This window comes from Raphanus sativus, chromosome 4 (genome assembly GCF_000801105.2).
Source record: "Raphanus sativus cultivar WK10039 chromosome 4, ASM80110v3, whole genome shotgun sequence".
Classification (NCBI taxonomy): Eukaryota; Viridiplantae; Streptophyta; class Magnoliopsida; order Brassicales; family Brassicaceae; genus Raphanus; species Raphanus sativus.
The window spans coordinates 1,362,060-1,380,090 of record NC_079514.1 but is presented as its reverse complement, the minus strand read 5'-3'; the positions used below and the strand labels follow the sequence as shown (position 1 = coordinate 1,380,090).

General features: G+C 37.9%; 4 protein-coding genes across 5 annotated transcripts; all 4 read right to left on the bottom strand.

Moving 5' to 3' along the window:
- Positions 1–723: 723 nt before the first annotated feature.
- Positions 724–3,233, bottom strand: LOC108854599 (subtilisin-like protease SBT1.6). Its single transcript, XM_018628203.2, has one exon. It carries the CDS (start codon positions 3,227–3,229, stop codon positions 893–895), a length of 2,337 nt encoding a protein of 778 aa, XP_018483705.2. The 5' UTR covers positions 3,230–3,233; the 3' UTR covers positions 724–892.
- Positions 3,234–5,852: 2,619 nt separating this feature from the next.
- On the bottom strand, positions 5,853–6,963 carry LOC108849419 (transcription factor MYB32). Its single transcript, XM_018622971.2, has 2 exons — positions 6,567–6,963; positions 5,853–6,497 (listed from the first exon to the last, which is right to left on the bottom strand). Exons 1-2 carry the CDS (start codon positions 6,827–6,829, stop codon positions 5,948–5,950), a joined length of 813 nt encoding a protein of 270 aa, XP_018478473.1. The 5' UTR covers positions 6,830–6,963; the 3' UTR covers positions 5,853–5,947.
- A 1,876-nt stretch (positions 6,964–8,839) lies between these two features.
- Positions 8,840–11,291, bottom strand: LOC108848897 (L-ascorbate peroxidase 3). The gene is made up of 9 exons (XM_018622351.2): positions 11,061–11,291; positions 10,839–10,963; positions 10,627–10,676; positions 10,032–10,097; positions 9,905–9,953; positions 9,749–9,831; positions 9,584–9,663; positions 9,325–9,427; positions 8,840–9,193 (listed from the first exon to the last, which is right to left on the bottom strand). The coding sequence occupies exons 1-9, from the start codon at positions 11,171–11,173 to the stop codon at positions 8,999–9,001; spliced, it is 864 nt and encodes a 287-aa protein (XP_018477853.1). The 5' UTR covers positions 11,174–11,291; the 3' UTR covers positions 8,840–8,998.
- Positions 11,292–11,452: 161 nt separating this feature from the next.
- On the bottom strand, positions 11,453–15,965 carry LOC108853325 (beta-galactosidase 11-like). Of its 2 annotated transcripts, XM_057009711.1 has the most exons (18): positions 15,595–15,965; positions 15,416–15,511; positions 15,205–15,317; positions 15,047–15,113; positions 14,879–14,971; positions 14,657–14,800; positions 14,491–14,585; positions 14,255–14,360; positions 13,964–14,167; positions 13,706–13,873; positions 13,451–13,626; positions 13,259–13,368; positions 13,074–13,183; positions 12,868–12,978; positions 12,628–12,732; positions 12,026–12,520; positions 11,814–11,950; positions 11,453–11,580 (listed from the first exon to the last, which is right to left on the bottom strand). In XM_057009711.1, exons 1-17 carry the CDS (start codon positions 15,799–15,801, stop codon positions 11,816–11,818), a joined length of 2,535 nt encoding a protein of 844 aa, XP_056865691.1. In that variant the 5' UTR covers positions 15,802–15,965; the 3' UTR covers positions 11,453–11,580; positions 11,814–11,815. The 2 variants fall into 2 exon arrangements, with proteins under 2 accessions (XP_056865691.1, XP_018482252.1); XM_018626750.2 differs by lacking the exon at positions 11,453–11,580 and having other exon boundaries at positions 11,589–11,950.
- Positions 15,966–18,031: the final 2,066 nt, after the last annotated feature.

Below are 18,031 nucleotides of genomic sequence, written 5' to 3'. Positions count from 1 at the left end.
TGTGTTCAGTCCATTCGCTAACGACTGAAACCCCCATTTTTTACCGATTTGATTTTGAGATTTGAACATTTGAATGAACATCATGCGACATGTGCAGATTCTATAAGTTGAAACAACTTTTTCGGCCACGCTAACTACATAACAATAACGTGCAAGCAACTTGTCATTATCATTTTTATATTTTGTGTTATCAGCTTACTTTTAACTAATTAAGATGTTTACTGTTATAACTTTCCATCCAATCGTTTGATGATGGTGCAAATCCACCTATACTTCACAAAAGAATAAAAAATTTCATCTGAATCTCATAAACATGCAAGTAAAGATATACATTACATTTGTGATTAATCATGTACATAATATATAAACCTAGTGAGTAGTGGTAGATATACAAAGCCTATGGAACTCTTTTTTGTCATATACTTTGTTAGATCCTGCAGAATCTACAGTCAAATAAACCCAATCAAAAAAGTGGGGCTTAACTATCCATTTCTTTTCTTTTTATTTAATTTTAAGTGGGGAACTCAGATAAACGTCAAAGCGTACACATACGTATATCTCCATAGTTATGCCACTTTGCACAAATCAATCATCTTTGTCTTTCCCAGGTCGTATTCAATCATCTTTTATCATAATGTCTGCAGATCTGTGGTCTTTAATCGTTGTAGTACAATGATAACGATGAGTTTTGGACATCATTTGATATTTTCATATGTGTCAAAAGAAAAGAAGATAAAAGTCTCATTCAGAAAGAAAAAGAAACGAAACACAAAACATTAAAATAAGAAAAAGCCCACTAACTTAAAATAGTTCTGCAGTTATTGCTACACCTCATATGGGTTTATACGATCATGACCGCATGATCATCCAAAAAACCCGACCCGGATTTTTTTTACAACACATCTAATTGGGTCACCACGACGGGGCTCCGAACCACGTGTTTCCCACCATCAAACCACGTGACGGACCCAAACGCAGCACCTGTTTCTCCCAACACCACGTTCCTCGTATCCACCGTCACCGTCACCGCATAGCTCCGTCTCTTAACGGCCGAACTAAACACTAGCCTCGGCGGCTTCACCGTTATCGTCACTCCTCTCGGCGACTCTATCCTCGCCCGGTAAACCGCCTCGGGTTGCCCCACATTCGTCGCAGTCCGTATAATAGTCTTGCTCAGCGTCCCTCTCCTCGAAGTAGGGAACATCGCCGTGATCGACGGGTAATTCAGATTCCCCGGCGACGGTTTTCTCTTCGTCGGACATCTCACCGGCGTCCTCGTGATTACCTGAATCGTCTTTGGACCGTAACCGATCGAGCAGAGAAACGTGATGTAATCGTCGTTGGTGATATCGTAGACGAGACCAGGATCCATAGCCCGGCCCAAATTGAGATGACCCGACCCGAAATCGTAAGGCGTACCCGATTTCCCTGTAGATTCGTCGATCAACGAGCGGTTAGAGTTATCGACGAGGTTTGTCGTGGTCATCATCGCGGATCTTATCGCGGCGGGGCTCCAATTAGGATGGGCGGATTTAAGCAGCGCCGCCGCTCCACTGACGTGAGGACACGCCATCGATGTACCGGAGAGGATGTTGAACTCCGTTTTGCGTGGATCAGAAGGTAACCCCGTAGGTCCCACAGCGTCTGTCCAAGCGGCGAGGATGTTAACCCCCGGGGCGATCAAATCCGGTTTTAGAATCTCCGGGTTTAATCCGTTCGGTCCTCTCCCGGAGAAAGAAGCAATAACCGGAGCCGGTTTGATTCCGGTTATCGTCCCTCTGAAATCGATCGAAGCAACCGGATTCGGATGGGACGAAGCGTAGGCTTTGATCCTATCCCCTTCGTTTGATCCAACGGCGCACGCGGGGATGAGATGAGCATCACCGACCAAACCTTCACCGTTAGATGCGCCGTTAGCGAGAATCATCCCGACGCCTCCCGCTTTCTTCACCACAAGTCCTTTCGCCACACGAGGACTGCTCCCTCTATCGCAGATTACAATCTTACCCCTCACATGCTTCGGATCGAGCGAATTCTCCATGCACAACGACGCCGACGACATCCCGGCGTTCCCGGGGTAAACCACCGGAAACATCCGTCCTCTGAGAGGAACTCCGGCGTAGAGAGACACGCCGCCGAGACGGTGTCCGTCGCCGAGAATCGCATCCGCCGGGAAATTCCGATCGATCGTTCCCGCGCCGACGGTGGTCACCCACGGCGCGAGGTTCGTAACCGACATGCCGTTAGGTCCCTCGTTTCCCGCGGAGGAAGAGACGAAGATCCCTCTGGACGCGGCGCCGTACGAGCCAATCGCGATCGGATCGAGGTAATACGGCGAGGTGATCCCGTCTCCGCCGCCGATCGAAATCGAGATAACATCAACGCCGTCAGCAACCGCGGCGTCGAAAGCGGCGAGGATATCGGAGTCGAGGCATCCGGAATCTTTCCAACAGACTTTGTAGGCAGCGATGCGAGCTTTAGGAGCCACGCCTTTAGCTATACCGGAGGCGTATCCGGACATGCTGGCCTTGAAGGCGTGACGTCCAGCGGCGGTTGAGGCTGTGTGGGTCCCGTGTCCATCAGCGTCACGTGGAGATAAAAACTCAACCGTTTTGTTAATTCCTCCGATAACCGCCGCTTGCTGTCCCTTGGCGAAGAATCTCGCTCCAACGATTTTACGGTTACAGTTCCTCGGCCCGAACCTGGCTCCGGACTGGCAAACGCCTCTCCAACGCTTGGGGACGGGACCGAGGTTGAGATCCGAGAAACTCCTCCGTTCCGGCCAGATTCCGGTGTCTAGAACGCCGATGATTACGTCCGAGCCGTAGTCGGAGTCGGACCAGAGCCCCTTCTGGTTCTCTAGACCGAGGAACTGAGGAGAGCGCGTGGTGTGGAGCTCGCGGCGGCGGTCCTCGAAGACGGCGAGAACAGCCGGGTGGTTGCGGAGGTTATCGGCTTCGTCGGGAGTGACCACGGCGGAGAAGCCGTGGAAGACGGTGTGGTACACGTGGAGGATGCTGGATTCTTGGGCGAACTCGGAACTGTACCAGTGGTAGTGCGTCGGGAAAACGGACGGCATGGATCCGCCATCGACGCGGAAAATGAAGGTCTTCGCGGCGGTAAAGGAGATGAAGAACGGAGAAGAGAGAAAGAAGAAAAGGAGAGAGAGAACAGAGGAAGCCATTGGGGGGGAGTGGAGAGAGTGAAGTGAGTGGGGTTTTACCGACATTGGTGCTTGTCTGACTTAATATAAAGGAAAAAGTAATAATTTACTTTATTTGTATTTAACTAATAGTATAATCTAATTACTTTATTAATCACTCTGGATAATCATCCTGCAAAAACATTCCTTGTACCATGTCGCTTGTATGATTCTGGAAAAATAATAGGATTAATAAATCACAAAATACTGTTGTCCAGAAAAAAAAATCACGAAATACAATTTTAGTTAGTTTCGTCTCTTTTAACCAAAACATAATTCTTCAAAACAGGTATGTAATTGAAAAAGTATAGTACTATTATTTACTTATTTGATTTGATGGAGAACTAATATATTGGTTTAATCCCTTAATTACATAATTAATGAGATGGGTGGGACACTGGGCAGTGGGCACACAGTGCTGCTTCAAACGACTACGTTTCACTGAGATACTGCGAAAATGAGTCATACCTTTGTAGGATTCACTGTATTTTTCTCTTTTATTTAATCTTTGTGGACATTGGAACTGCGGAAGTTACCTTTACTTGTTTTTGCTCTTTTCTCCACAAAAGAGGTGATCACATGCATGTGCGATCATCGTGACTATAATACACGATCCACTACTAACGGTCGATTTCTTCAATGAAACTCATCACATTCTGTGCTACTTGCTAACTGGTTGCAAAGCTGCTGATTTCATCACCAAAAGAGTTTAGTAATCATTATATTGTATAGCAAACTTTTAAAGTATAGTACTCCCTCCGTTCCAAATTAGATGATGTTTTGGAGAATTTTGGATGTTTTAAAATAGATGATGTTTTGATATTTTTATATTAGTTATAGCTTTATTGAAAACTGTGTGACCAATAGAATCTTATAATCTTTTTGATTATTGGTTGGATTAGTTTTAATTTTTCTTTTCAATGCTACTTTTTAAGATAAAAATATATTCCTTAATTCTTGTGCCATCATCCATAACATCAAGTATTTAGGAAAGAGAGAGTATATAATATTTGGATATTTATTTTTTTATATTGATGGTGAAGAAGAGGAGCGGACTTGAGCAGAGAGAGCCTGAGTAGCTGCATTCTGACAAAAGCAAGGCATCAAAAACTTCTGCGATCCTTAATATTACTATATTCGTCGACTGTAAATCACAACGGCTATACATACCAGCTTCTGCTATCATTTAATTTGTAGTCAGACACTAGGATTATAGGTTACACAGATTATCACGAACCCATCAGAAAATTCCAATATAAAAGCCCATAAGAGCTATCATTGGGCTTCTGGTTTGTACTACTACTTTGCCGTAGGCCTTAACCAAAACATATGACTTTCTTCTTGCTCAGATAAGTGTTTTAAATGTTTTGTTTGATATCTCGAGGACTCGAGCCATAAAAGTTCTATAATCATGATTTAAAAACAATACGAATGTTTGTGTGTCAACGTATGCTCTATACAAGTGTTAACAAAGGGAGAACTATTTCCTTTTTTGTAACGTGTATTGTATTCAGGTGTTAACGAAGGGAAAGACTTTCATTATTGTCGACTGCAGTGTTAACTAACATATGCTGTTAAGTTTCATGGATTTAAATTCCTGACATAATCAATCAAATTAGTTCAAATTACAAACTATAATTTATCCAAATCCTAATCATACAATCTGCATACTTAATCTCAAGTTTATACCGTTTGATCTTTGACGTGTTTCTCACATTCCGCTATTCCATGTATCTTATATATCTATGACAGACTTTTTCAGAAGCATCATTATCGCAAGCATAATGCAAACTACTATACATACACAGTTCTGTTTAGGGTCTATCTACCTTTTCATTTGTGTGGCCGCTATTTACTTTTAGAGTTGAAAAATCTTTGAAAAAATCAACACCATATATACCAATGTCCTAGATATTATTCGTACTGTTTTTGGAAATAGGGTGATAGTGAACCTTCTCGTTAAAATATACAGTACATTGTTAATTTAAGTGAAACGAACTATCATTTGGTAAACACATTGTATTAGCACATTGTATGTTTTATAGTAGTATTGTATCAGTTAATAATTGATGAAACGAAAGGTTGTAATGAATAAGAACATGCACTAAGAATACCTTTCAATCGTTCTCAAACTTCTCATCCTTACATAGATTATCCTCTTTCTAGAAATGTCAAATTTCTTGGGAATAATAACCAAAGACAATTGTCAAACATAGATTGGGCACTTGGGATTTAAGTTGTCCTAGTTACTCAAAGAGTTTTCAAGATAAGAGTAAAAATCACTATGTAGATATCTCTCTTGTCGGGTAAACATTAAGCCATAACATTCGACTTAGGAAAACATAAAATTTTCATACCTTGTAGTAGACTATATAGACTATGAACTAAAATGTTCACATCTTTGAATAGACTAGCATGAATCTAAGACCGATAAATGCATGCTAGTGTCCTAAAAGATGTGAAAACTACGTTAAAAGCTAACGTATTGTTGAACTTGAGAACCAAGATTTTTATTTACCCAAGGCCACGGTTATATTTTTGATTCACCTTGGGAAACTATCATTGAATAATGAAGGGAATTTGGGAAAGTATAGATGAAATTGGACAAGAGAAGAGTAACTTAAATTGTTAATAACACAGCTTTCAGTAATTTTCTTTAATGGCTCCGATTGGTGTTCAAACTTAGAAGATTTTAGAATGTACAAGAAAGAGTCTCTAAAGCCTTTTTTTTAAATATTGTTCATTTCAGTTCATTTCCAAGCTAGTAAAATCCACGACACTAGTGTTTAAACCCAAGAAGTCATAACCAACAATACTACTACTAATGTCGCTTGAAGAGTAGCTGCTACTACTACTATCCTCTATCTGACATTTCACATTACCGCAGCTACACTCCTTGGCGTTTCTTAACCCAAAACGACACGCGCCGCAGCGATACTTCTCTTTCCCAAACTGGAGTTTAGTCTCATCACGGTGCTGTTGGTTTTGGCAGGGCGGGCTGATTCTAAGCTCAAGATTCAAATCTAAGCTCTCGTTTTTGCAAGCCGAACCCTTTTGATATCTTCTCTCCTCCCCAAAACCTTCCTCTTTCTCCAACTGAGGACCGAAAGAGAGAACCTTTACAAGCGAGTCCTCTGTTTCTCTAAACTCAGGCGAATCTCGACGAGCTTTGATCGGCCGATGAGTAGCGGGATCAATCCCTCCTCTTATAAGCTTCCTCTTTACATGTGTATTCCAGTAGTTTTTAATCTCGTTGTCTGTTCTTCCCGGTAACCTCGTCGCAATAAGAGACCACCTGAAGTTAAAAAAAAACAGAGTATGAGAAACAGAGCATAAAACAGAGGATTTTGTTGAAAGTCTTTACTTGTTTCCAAGGAGGCTATGTAGTTTGATGATGAGATCATCTTCTTCGAGGGTGAAGTTACCCCTCTTGAGATCAGGACGGAGGTAGTTAATCCAACGGAGACGGCAGCTTTTGCCGCAGCGGAGAAGGCCGGCGGATGCAGGGAGAGAACGCCAACAGCCTTCGCCGTGAGATTTGATGTAAGAGATGAGCTTATGGTCTTCTTCCTTAGTCCAAGCTCCTTTGTTCGTGTGGTCTTTCTCGCAGCATGGAGACCTTCCCATATCTTCTTATGATGATGATCTTGTGATGATGAAACTAGGGCTTTATGGAGATATGTTTTGAGAGAGAGAGAGAGAGAGAGAGAGAGAGAGAGAGAGTTGGAGGAGGAAGGTGAGGACAAGCCTAAACTCTTTCTAGAAGAGAGTTGGTAAGACACGTTTAAAGGAGTGGCTAGTGGCCGCTGTTTCTGATTTTAGTTTTTTTTTTTGTTACTCTTTTAGATCGAAATTATAAAAATATAATAATATTCACACGATCTTTGTTCACAATATCAATGGGAAAACGCATTTATGTTTGTTTTACAAACCCGAATATAAACTGTACTTAAGCCTAGTAGGCGTGTGAAAGTCAAACAATAATCATAGTATACACACTTTCAAATTTTGAAATGGCGACATGCGTTTTGTTGTAGTAAACCACTTGATTAATTTGATCCTATCACAGTGCAGAAGACAACGTGTGATGGTTTCGTACTGCACCGAGTTATGGGTATTTATGTTACAATAATATTAAAATAGTATTTTTCATAGTGAGTTTGGTAAGAAGGTTGAGCACCCAAAGTAGAGTATTCAGATCAATAGTTTTTAAAATGCTAGTTATAGATGATGTCTTTCATTGTGTTGTGGAGTTTCTACAATGTACATATTCTCCAACAATCTTACCCTTCATTAATACTTGAAAAAGAATAAGCAAGTTGAACCAATATGATCTTTAGAAGACTAAAAGTGTCATTAAGAAATAGTTTGGAAGATACAACCTCACGTGGAGTTTGTAATGTTGATGAAAATTAAAGAGCTGGTTTAAATCATGGTTTCTCCTTCTCTTTTAATGATTTACCCTAACAAGCAACCTTTCTACTTTCCTAGCTACAAAATACAAATCCTTTAACATCATGTTTTCGTCATTAATTCAAGGTTTCCTATTATAGTAGTAACGTCCAACTAATTTTTTAAAAAACATGGTTTATTGAGAAAACGATTTTCGCAAGCCTATCATGGAATAAATCATTCGGTTGAAACTCTACATCAAATAACATGATTGCATATGATTATTTGTAAATACCCGTATTTACCGGAGCAAATTAAAAGACATCACCTTCTTAACTTTGTAAAGTTGCTATGTAGGTTATCTTATCATATGGTATTATTGATCTTTTGTAACAATATAGTATGTTTCAAATTTGTTTTCAAAATAGCTATCACGATATTTTTGAAATTAAGTATCGACAAAACATGCCAAATAATAATTCTGGTTTTCAAAATTGTTTTTAGTTATTTTTTTATATAAAAGGAAAGTAGCTTTATTGGTAAGAGTTTGTTTGATACCTGAAAGACAATCTTAAAGAGTTTGGTAGATTTACTGGTGTACATTTACTCTCAACTCCTACCGACATAGTAGAGTATTTAATGAATTACCAATAAAGAAGTTCGATAGAGTATACATGTGATTTGTTGTCCACACACCTAACAAATCTTAAACTGAAGGTACATATTACATACTATACGCCTTTTAAAACGTCTACATTACCTAAAATGGGTAGTGGGTACCAGTGCAGAGTGCAACATCCTAACTAAGATATCTCCCAACTATCCTCCACAGAAGCGTAACTTTATAAAATGTCTATTATTTTTTTTTAGTTTTTTAAATATGTATTTTGTTAGCTTATATAACCTTCACATTCCATACAATAAAAGTTCTTATACGTAACAACATTATAGTTTTTAATAGAAACAAAAATGGAATAAAGTTAATTCGGTGACGCAAGAAAACGCTTTACGTCCATTAGATGCCATCTGAAGCCAATCTAGTTGGTGACTGTCAAACAATAAATATAAACATTTAAAGAAGCTCCCTACCTAACAAAACCCAACCCAACATGTTAGGTCCAGTTTCAAACTATGCCCCACTTTTGTTGATATCGACCGGTCTTTGGTAGACATCCACATAACATTTGTTAGCATATAATCACTTTCAGAACCCCTAACGTTGTAATGAACCGTAACGCAGCCATGAACCAAAACCATTAACTTTGTCTTTTTCTTACTAAAACATAGTATGACCGTGGATTAAAGAGTTTTAACATCTTTGTAGCATGCATTACACATTCTATAGATGATCGATAGTTTCTTTAATGCAAAAGATAAGATAATTGTTTTGCTTCTGACTCCTTTTTACTTCATCTTCTTTCGGATCTCGTAAAAGTAACTTAAGGCAACGACCGCAGCCGCAATAGCAACACCGAAAGCTCCCTGAGCCAGAACAGTGCTGTCTGAACAAGCTTTGGCCGCCGAGGCGTTGGGGTTGAAACCGAGCTCAGAGAGTTTCTTGTGAGATTCTGCGTAGTCTCTGAAGAATGCATCTTCATCCTGTCACAACACAAACTGAACTCATCAAATAACAGCAAACAAGACAAGAACTTGACAAATCTGATAGATAAATCATATGCCAACAAAAGAAGCAAATGGTTCAAGAGACAAAGAAGATTTGCAGTCTATACCTTAGCATAAAGGTCAACATAACGACGGAACTCTGGGTCTTCCAACAAAGTCTTGTCAGATGGAAGTTTCAACAAGCCCTCTGATTCTCCTTTCAGCAGTTCCCTGGTACCAAAACATTAACAAAATCATTGGTTAACCAATCCTGTAGTAAAGTAACTGTTTGGTTCTTGTTGTTCTTGGAAAAAAACAAACAGAACAAATCCAAAAAAATAAAACAGAAAATTTAAGCTCTCAGAGGAAAAAGAAATGAAAACTTACACGAAGTATGAGTTATCAAACTTCAGAGGCTCTTGAGTCCACGGACCATCGAAGCCGGACCTCTCTGGATGAGCCCTTCCCTAAAACACCCCCAAAAGTTGGTCATAAGAACAGAGAAAAGTTTTAATTTGTTTAGAAGAAGAAAAAAATCGGATGAGTTTATACCAGAGTATGACCCCCTGAGAGTGCTACAATATCCTTATCAGATAATCCCATGCGGTAGAAGACATCTCTAAGATGTTGGAAATCTACAGACAAACACACAGGGTCAATTGATAGAGAAAGATCATCTAACTCCATGATATAAAATAGCTATTGTACTTTTTGTAGCATCAGGAAGTCTTCCTTCCCTAGGGCAAACATTTGAATCCTGTAAGATAGAAGAAACACATAGTTATAATAATTTGCTCAGGTGTTAAACTGGTAACTGTCATATGAAAGAACTTACTTTTCTCCCAGGTTGGAAACTGATGTCAGGTCCACCAGTAACCTCCACTGCTACCACACCAGCAAGCTGTAAAAAAAGTTGGCTTAAACAAAAGTAAATTATCCAAATACAGAACTTGGATGCCTTTAGTCTTTTGACCTTGCAAGACCAACTATAAAAATGGGTATACAACAATACTAAAACACGAGTTGTCTATTCAGTCCAAGTATTAAGTGAATAACAAAAATGGGTTAACAATTTACAGAATCTAACTGCAAAAAAAAAAGGTTACAAGCCTCTCTTGGTCATGCCAAATTCAGGAACTCAATTTCAAAAATATGTTATTTTGAAATCTATGTGTATGGTTTACTTGAACTACTTAGTCAATCTCTAGTTCTTATAAACCAAATCACAATCAGGCAAGATCTCCTGGAACAAACTGCCATTATTCCTCTGTTGGAAAACTAAACATAAATACACATCTCAACCATCAACCTAGCCTACCAAAACAAGTCTAAACATGGGAGGAGCATATGAGACACGTGCAGTATACAGTAACTGAGCAGACAAAGCAACAAAGTACATGATAGTTTTAAGGTAAAAAAATCATAATCACCTGGTACAGATCCGCATAGGTGATTTTAGGATGTTTAGCTTTCACTCCCTCTGAAACATAAAGAAAACATCTCTTAAATTTCAAAAATTCAAACTCCATTCCGTAATCATAATGGGTTTTTATTAAACAATGTTCTAAAACCATATTATAAAAACGATACACCAACATATAAGAACACAGTATTATTGCCTATCCAAAGAAAAAACACACACCACAGATTTCAAGAGCGATCTTTAAACCACTATTGGCGCCGTGAGTGTACTCCTCTTCGTTCCTTATAGACCCATTAGGTCCCCCTGTCTTCGACTGTGCATCATAGGTTCCAGCATCGTGCCATCTTCACAAAAGAAACATATAACCAATCAAAACGAGCAATAAAGATCGATCCTTTTTCCACATCAAGCGAATAAAAACGATAGAAACTGAAGACTTACGCTAATCTAAGCATGATCGGAGCACAGTTCTTGCTCGAGATGATTGAGCGGAGATCACGGCGAGCCTTGTTGATCTCTTTCGTGTACTCAGCGTTAACAATCGGTGCCGCCATAGCTCTTTTTAATCGTCAATGGTGAATTGAGAGGAGAATGATATGGTCAAGGTGGGGGGTTAAGATTTTTTGATTTTTGTTCGGACCAAACTGAAACAGATCAGGTGTCAGTTATCTGCTGTTTTTCTCAGCCACATCTTTCGGTGGACCTCATTGGTTGTTAAGATACGCTTGTCCACGTGGGATTCTCATGTCATTTTTGTTCAAGTAAAACAGCATGCGTTTCTATACACATCTTTAATAACGGCACGCATGTTATCTCTGAGAAATTTTTGTTAATTTTTTTTTAAAATGTTTACATTTTTTTTTTTATGATACGTTTACAGTGAAATAAATAAATAAATATATTACAATAAAATGAAATATAATTTTTTTTTCTCTTGACCAGCTCCTCTTTGTGTTATTTTCTACAAAATAAAAGGAAACATTCAATAAAAGGGTTTATAAACAATCAGATAATGTTTTTGAATACGTAGTTGTTTCTTGATAGGATCGATCATATGCCAATATCTTACTTCGGATATGAACGTTTAAATTTAAGAAACCATATACAAACAATGTTGCCACACGAGCACTTTTGAGATTGGTCTACTAAAAGCAGAACATTGAACCATATGTGATAGTGATGATAAAAAGATACCCTCAGTTCTTCCTGTCACGAGCACACTTGACTTGCACGGCAAGCGTCTTGACAACGTTCTTGCATGAATCTTTCTTGTCTTGTTTGAATGTGCTTTTGTTCACCGGAATCACACACTCTCCTTTCCCCAAACAATGCTGCGTACAAGTTTCTTGTGTTAGTTACAAGCTACGATTATACATCAATAAGAAACACAATCTGATCATCTTTACCTTCTCAACGACTTTCTTTGAAACGGGAGCATTACAAGTACCAAGTGTGAAGTTTCCACAAGTACCAATAGGGTTTCCGAAGCTAGCGAACTCGACTTCTGCGATCTTCTTGTTGCCAGAGCATTTAAGAGTAGCTGTGAGACTCACGTTATCAGTGATGGCTTGGACCTGGTCTTGCTTCCTTGTCCAGTGCCTAACACTTGGAATGTAGTCTTCTCCGACGTAAGTACAAACAGTGTCTCTGTTGACGATGACGAAGTCTATAATCTCAGGTTTCACATTAGGCTCTTCCTCGAATATAACAAGAAGGTTTTTCTTGGGCTTCAAGAAAGATCTAGGGATGTGATATTCTATTTGCGTGGATTGATTTAATGAGTTCAAGAAAGACATCCAATATCTTCCAACGCCTTCTCCATTCACCCAAATCAATCCCTTTCCCATTCCACTCATGCGAACCGCTGCTGCGCTTTCACTCTCCGGTGCATCGAAGTAGGTCTGATATGTTTCACATTCATTAAAATGTGTCAGTATGTCCTTAGAAAATCTCTAGATCTCTTGCCATACATTATATATATATATATATATATTCTTATTTTCATTACCTGGTACCATGTAAGTCCTGGTGCTTTTCCAGTGAATTTCTGCCATTTGACCTTCTTCAAACCTTTCTCGGTATGGATTCCGAGTCTCTCTCCTTCCATACCGACCTAAAGGTTATTAAAAAAGGGATCAAATAAATGACATATTTTCTTAATATTTTTTTAATAATGGAAATTCCGATCTTTAATCTCTTAATTTCTCCCAAACTTTATAAATTTACAAGAAATTTAAGAAACTGAAACCTTGTTCCCCCATTTGCTGCTTTCAGTGAGGTCAAGTACTCCAGAACTCAATCCTAAGATGGAAACACTACGAGGACCAGTGTATCTGTGCTCCAAGTAAGCTCCACTATCCTGTAAGAACAGAAAAAAAAAGCCAACCAATTATATGAAACATATCTTCATCAATATATTCATTTAAAAAACGTTGAATTATATTTGTTACTTACTGGAAATCCAGTGAGAACACCAAGCATAACAAGGTGATTCTCTCCTTCTTTTAGTGCAACCGGTTCTTGGAAAACAAAACTCTTCTCGTCATGGCTTCCATGTCCACTTCCTGGTAGTAGAGAAAAATATCATCATCCTCATAGTTCATTTTCATATTTTTGCATCATATATACACCATTCTTACCAAGGTATTCTCCGTTAAACCAAACGTGCAATGCGTGTCCAAGACTAGCAATCCTCACATCAGTTTTAGCTCCTTTCTTCTTAGGTAATTGATTCTTATTGATCTTGAAGCTGCAAAGCAACATCAACTTCATGTTTCTCTTCATCGTTTAACTTTGTTATATATAATCACATGAAATTAGTTTTTAATTACCTTGTTGTGTACCATCCATAGTCTGTCTTGTCTTTAGTCAAACCGTAAAGCTCAACAGGTATGTAAGAGTCACCCTTTAGCTTATGAGGCAATGGCTCAGTGAACACCTTGAAATCGAACTTCTTGTTCGCCTTCTTAGACTTCATAAAGTTCCTTGAAGTGTGGTGAGAAACAATCTGGTCCGATCCAAATAAACAATAATGAGTTAAAGACTTTGTAACTGTTAATAAAACCAAAATTGAATGTTTACTTCACCTGTGCAGTGTTGTAAACAACAGTTTTACAATCTGGAAGAATACTAATGGAACGTGGCGCTATCACGTATTCTTTCCCCCTGAATTTAATGGTTTCTGCAGCTTCGGTGTTGTTGTTAGCCAAGAAAGCTGCACAAGATTTCGTTCCAGGTTCTTCGTAGTATCTAATCTGTAATTAAAAACGTATATAGTTGAATAATTTTTAAGTACTTTGGAAAATTTTGGAATCTTTTTTGATGAGTTCATGCTATAGTAATACCTCGGTATCTTTTCCAGGCTTCTCGGTCCTAGGCTGACCCCAGAGAAGTGGTTTCTTGCAAAGGTTAAGAGCATTGTGAAGATGTTTAAGGTGACCATACTTAGGCTCTCTCTCTAAACCATATTCATCAAGAGGTGCATCATCGTAGTATCTAGTGGTGACATAATGGGCAGAGGTTCTGCCAAAGTTGGTTCCCCCATGGTACTGCAAGATTTTAAAGTATTTCAACAAGCATTCTTTTGTAAGATTTTCAAAGGCAGTTTAGTAGAATTCAAGGGTTTATTATTATACCATGTAGTAGTTCACATGAGTTCCATTCTTGGAGAAGAATCGAGCAACTGAGAAAGCAATATCTTCTACTGATCTTTTAACTGGCGAATCACCAAACACACGGAACCTGTTAAGTAAAAAAAGTATGAAATGTAAATGGCAATGAATCTTGAAACCCTCAATATCTTTTTACTTTCATAACTAAATCTCAAGTTTCTACATTGTTTAACCAAAGATAGCAAAGATTAAAAACTCACTGAGTAGTCCAGTTCTCGGTCCATAAAGACGGTTTGTTTTCTTTGTTTGGACCAGGGAAAGTATCACCACAATGCCTTCCATTGCAAGAATTGATCTATTTCAAGGATCAGGAGCATCGTTTAATACAAAACACAACCTAGACATAAGACATTATAATAACTTTACCATAGGATCAGGAGCATCGTTATGCTTGCACATAACCCATGGGATCCCAAGATTCATTGTGTCGACCAAATTAGATGCCCATTTAATGTAGTTAACTCCGTCTTGTTTATATGCGCGTTGAACCGCGCTATACTCGTTCTCTATCTGCATTTCATATTCATTATAATACCGTTCATGTTTGTAAGATGATTAGGTATATGTGTTAGGGTTTTTGTTTAGGACCTGTCCTAATATAATGGGGCCTCCTTGTGAAGCAAACAATTTTTCCTCCTTCATTTTGTCGAGTACCGTCCGTACATACCTCTCTGTATGTTCCTGCAATAGTTTTATTTTTTGTTAATCTCTTTAACTATATAAGGGCTCACATTTTGTATATATGTGATATAAGACCTTGAATTCTTTATTGTCTGTACGGAAGAAAATTCCAGGAACTTCTCTAAGCCAATAAGGAAGTCCTCTAATATAAAAACAAATCACGTAAAACATTAAGGGAAACATTTAAGAAAGAAATAATCAAAATAAAAAGAAGCAATTATTTAATTTATTACCCATGAGTCCATTCAGCTTGGATGAATGGTCCAAGCCTCAATGTCACATACATGCCATTCTTCTGAATCAACTTTATGAACTTCACCAAGTCATTTCGTCCCGAAAAGTTGAACTAATGAAAACAACCATAACAGACGAAAACATTACTAAAATTCTTTATATATATTTATGTTTTATATGTTGTATGAATCGATTTGATTTTGCAATTACCTTCCCTTGTTCAAGCTCATGTACATTCCAGAAAACATATGTTTGAATCGTGTTCAAACCACCTTGTTTCGCTCTCTCGATGATACTTGGCCACATCTAGACAAGATCCAAAAAGACTATATCAATTACAAAGAATCTTATAAGAAAAATATATGATAATTTGATTGAAATGTATATACTTCAGGAGTGCTTCGAGGATAATGGATAGAGCCGGAATAAAGAAGCTCTCTTTTGCCATCGATGATCAGAGATGTTCCATCATAAGTCACCTCCTTATTATTCTTCTTCTTTTTCACCTCCTTTTTCGAGGCGAATGCGCAAGAAGACGAGAGGAGAACCACGAGACAGGCCGCTAAGAGCCATCGATCAAGAGAAGGTTTTCTCATTGAACTCTCTTTTTATTGTATTTTTTTTGTTAATTTTGTGATGTAGAACAAGAAGAAGTTCTTTTGGAACCTCGTCCTTGTTGGAGGAATAAAAGAAACAAGGAGAGCTCAAATAACAAGCTCTGAAAAAAGACAATGATATAAGAGAATGTTTCAAACTCAACGTTTCAGGTCTCAGAGATCTTTACGGGTCTGAAATAGAATCTACCGTAACTTTCAAACTCCTATTTTCCTTTTTTGATTTTTGATTTTCTATTTTTAAAGTTTGTTTTAGCCCTATTCTCGTCAAATAGGAGGGCAAACACCGAAAAAATTCTCTCTTACCATATATAACGGATTATTTTAACTAGCCAGGTTGAAAAAATTGTGTCACTATGATTGTCTACAGTTTTTGTTTTGATATTCTCAGTTCACAATTCCATTCACTAGTTCACAACCAAAGTTTCAAAAAGACTGTGACAACTTTTTAAAAAGCAACATGCCAACATAGGATATAGTAGACAAACATAATGATGATTGTAAAGCCTCTGAGCTCAATTGTCTACTGAAACAAAGCAAGAAAACAGAGTAAACAGAGCAATCTGACAAAGTTTATTAGAAAAGACAATATAACATTTTGAAATGAACCATCAATCAGCGCTCAGAGATCTTTTTCATGAACGGCTTTGCATTATTTATCCCACATATCTATCCACCCCTCTTCAATCTTGAAACAAGTGTTTTTGGCATCTTGCTTCCATGTGGCAAAGCTTGCTAGACAATTCTCCTGAAAAATCTATAGGTGCATAAACAAACATTTACAATACTTTATAAAATATTTATATCTCTACCTTTGACACTTCAACTTTGGAACTGCCAATTGGGAAGATATATACTGTTCTTCTTGTGGGATCATCTAATGACCACTCGCACCTTCGAAGAAGATATGAGACAACGAAGGCAGCTTCATGTTGGTCATGCAGTCACTTACAAAGCTCATCCTAAAAGAAAATAATAATCAATGTTTAGTTATGAGTAATTAAGTTACAAAATGTAATAAATTAAAGTAGTTACCTTAACAGGATTGAATGACACAAATGAAGACTTTCCATGAGCTAAATGCATAGCTATCATCACAAAGCCCCAAGTTCATCATATGCATCAACCAAGACATTATTTGACTTCTTTAGTTGAATATATCCATTTGCATCAACCAACACATTATCAAGCTGTAAACAGTCATCACCATCAAAGGATATAACATCAGCTACACGCCCCGATGAAAACAAAATGAAAGTTTTTACCTTAACATGATTGAAGGGAACAAATAGTGTCTTTCCATGGCTAGATGCATGGCAATCATGACCAAACACCAATTGTCATAAAGTGAAAAAGATGTTTACTATGTGTGACCATGATTTAATTTCAATTATTTAATAGTCGTTTAAAACTGTTTTCGAAACCGGGAATTTATTGTGCACTGTTCATTTTTGCCTTTGCGCTATGGTCCATAAAATTTGTTTCTAGGATAAAGGCTTAAACCATAATACACATGTTTATGCCTATGTCGAGATCAAGAACCAACAAAAGTAAAGAACCATTTATTTTTTCTTAACTCACAAAACATTTGATTCATGAACATGAAAAGTCATGACAATATTTTAACCATGTAATATGGTACTTGAGACGTTATTTTGTAATTTGTTGTGATATGTTGATTTAGTGGCAAACTTCCAATAATTCATGTCGCCAAAAGAACTACACAAAAAAAGATAGAAAGATTGTAAAATTGAGCAAAAACCGATTACAACCTTTGTTTTCTTCAGCAGAAGAGATCGGAGTCAAGAGAGACGGTGCTACAATGAAACAGAAGATGATGAAAGTAATATTATAAAGATTAAATTGATTACAAATTCACAATGAATCAAATAATTCTAACTTTTGATTTCTTCGGTGGTCAGATCCGACAAAATCGGGAGCGGTGAAGGAGTAGGAGCCATGGACAACACTAATCCAGATACAACTTTAGATACCATACTATATCCAAATTTTAATATTTCGGAGACTATATCAGAGAATGAATTATGTATACACAATCTTTTTCTAGAAAAGTAGATGATGGAAACATTGGGATATTATATTATGGGCTTATTTGTGAAATGGCAAAAAAAAAGAAATTGGTTTTGTAGAGAGAAGTTAGAGAGAGATAGGAAGAGAAAAAATATGAAAGAGTGTTATTTTGGTTAGTGAA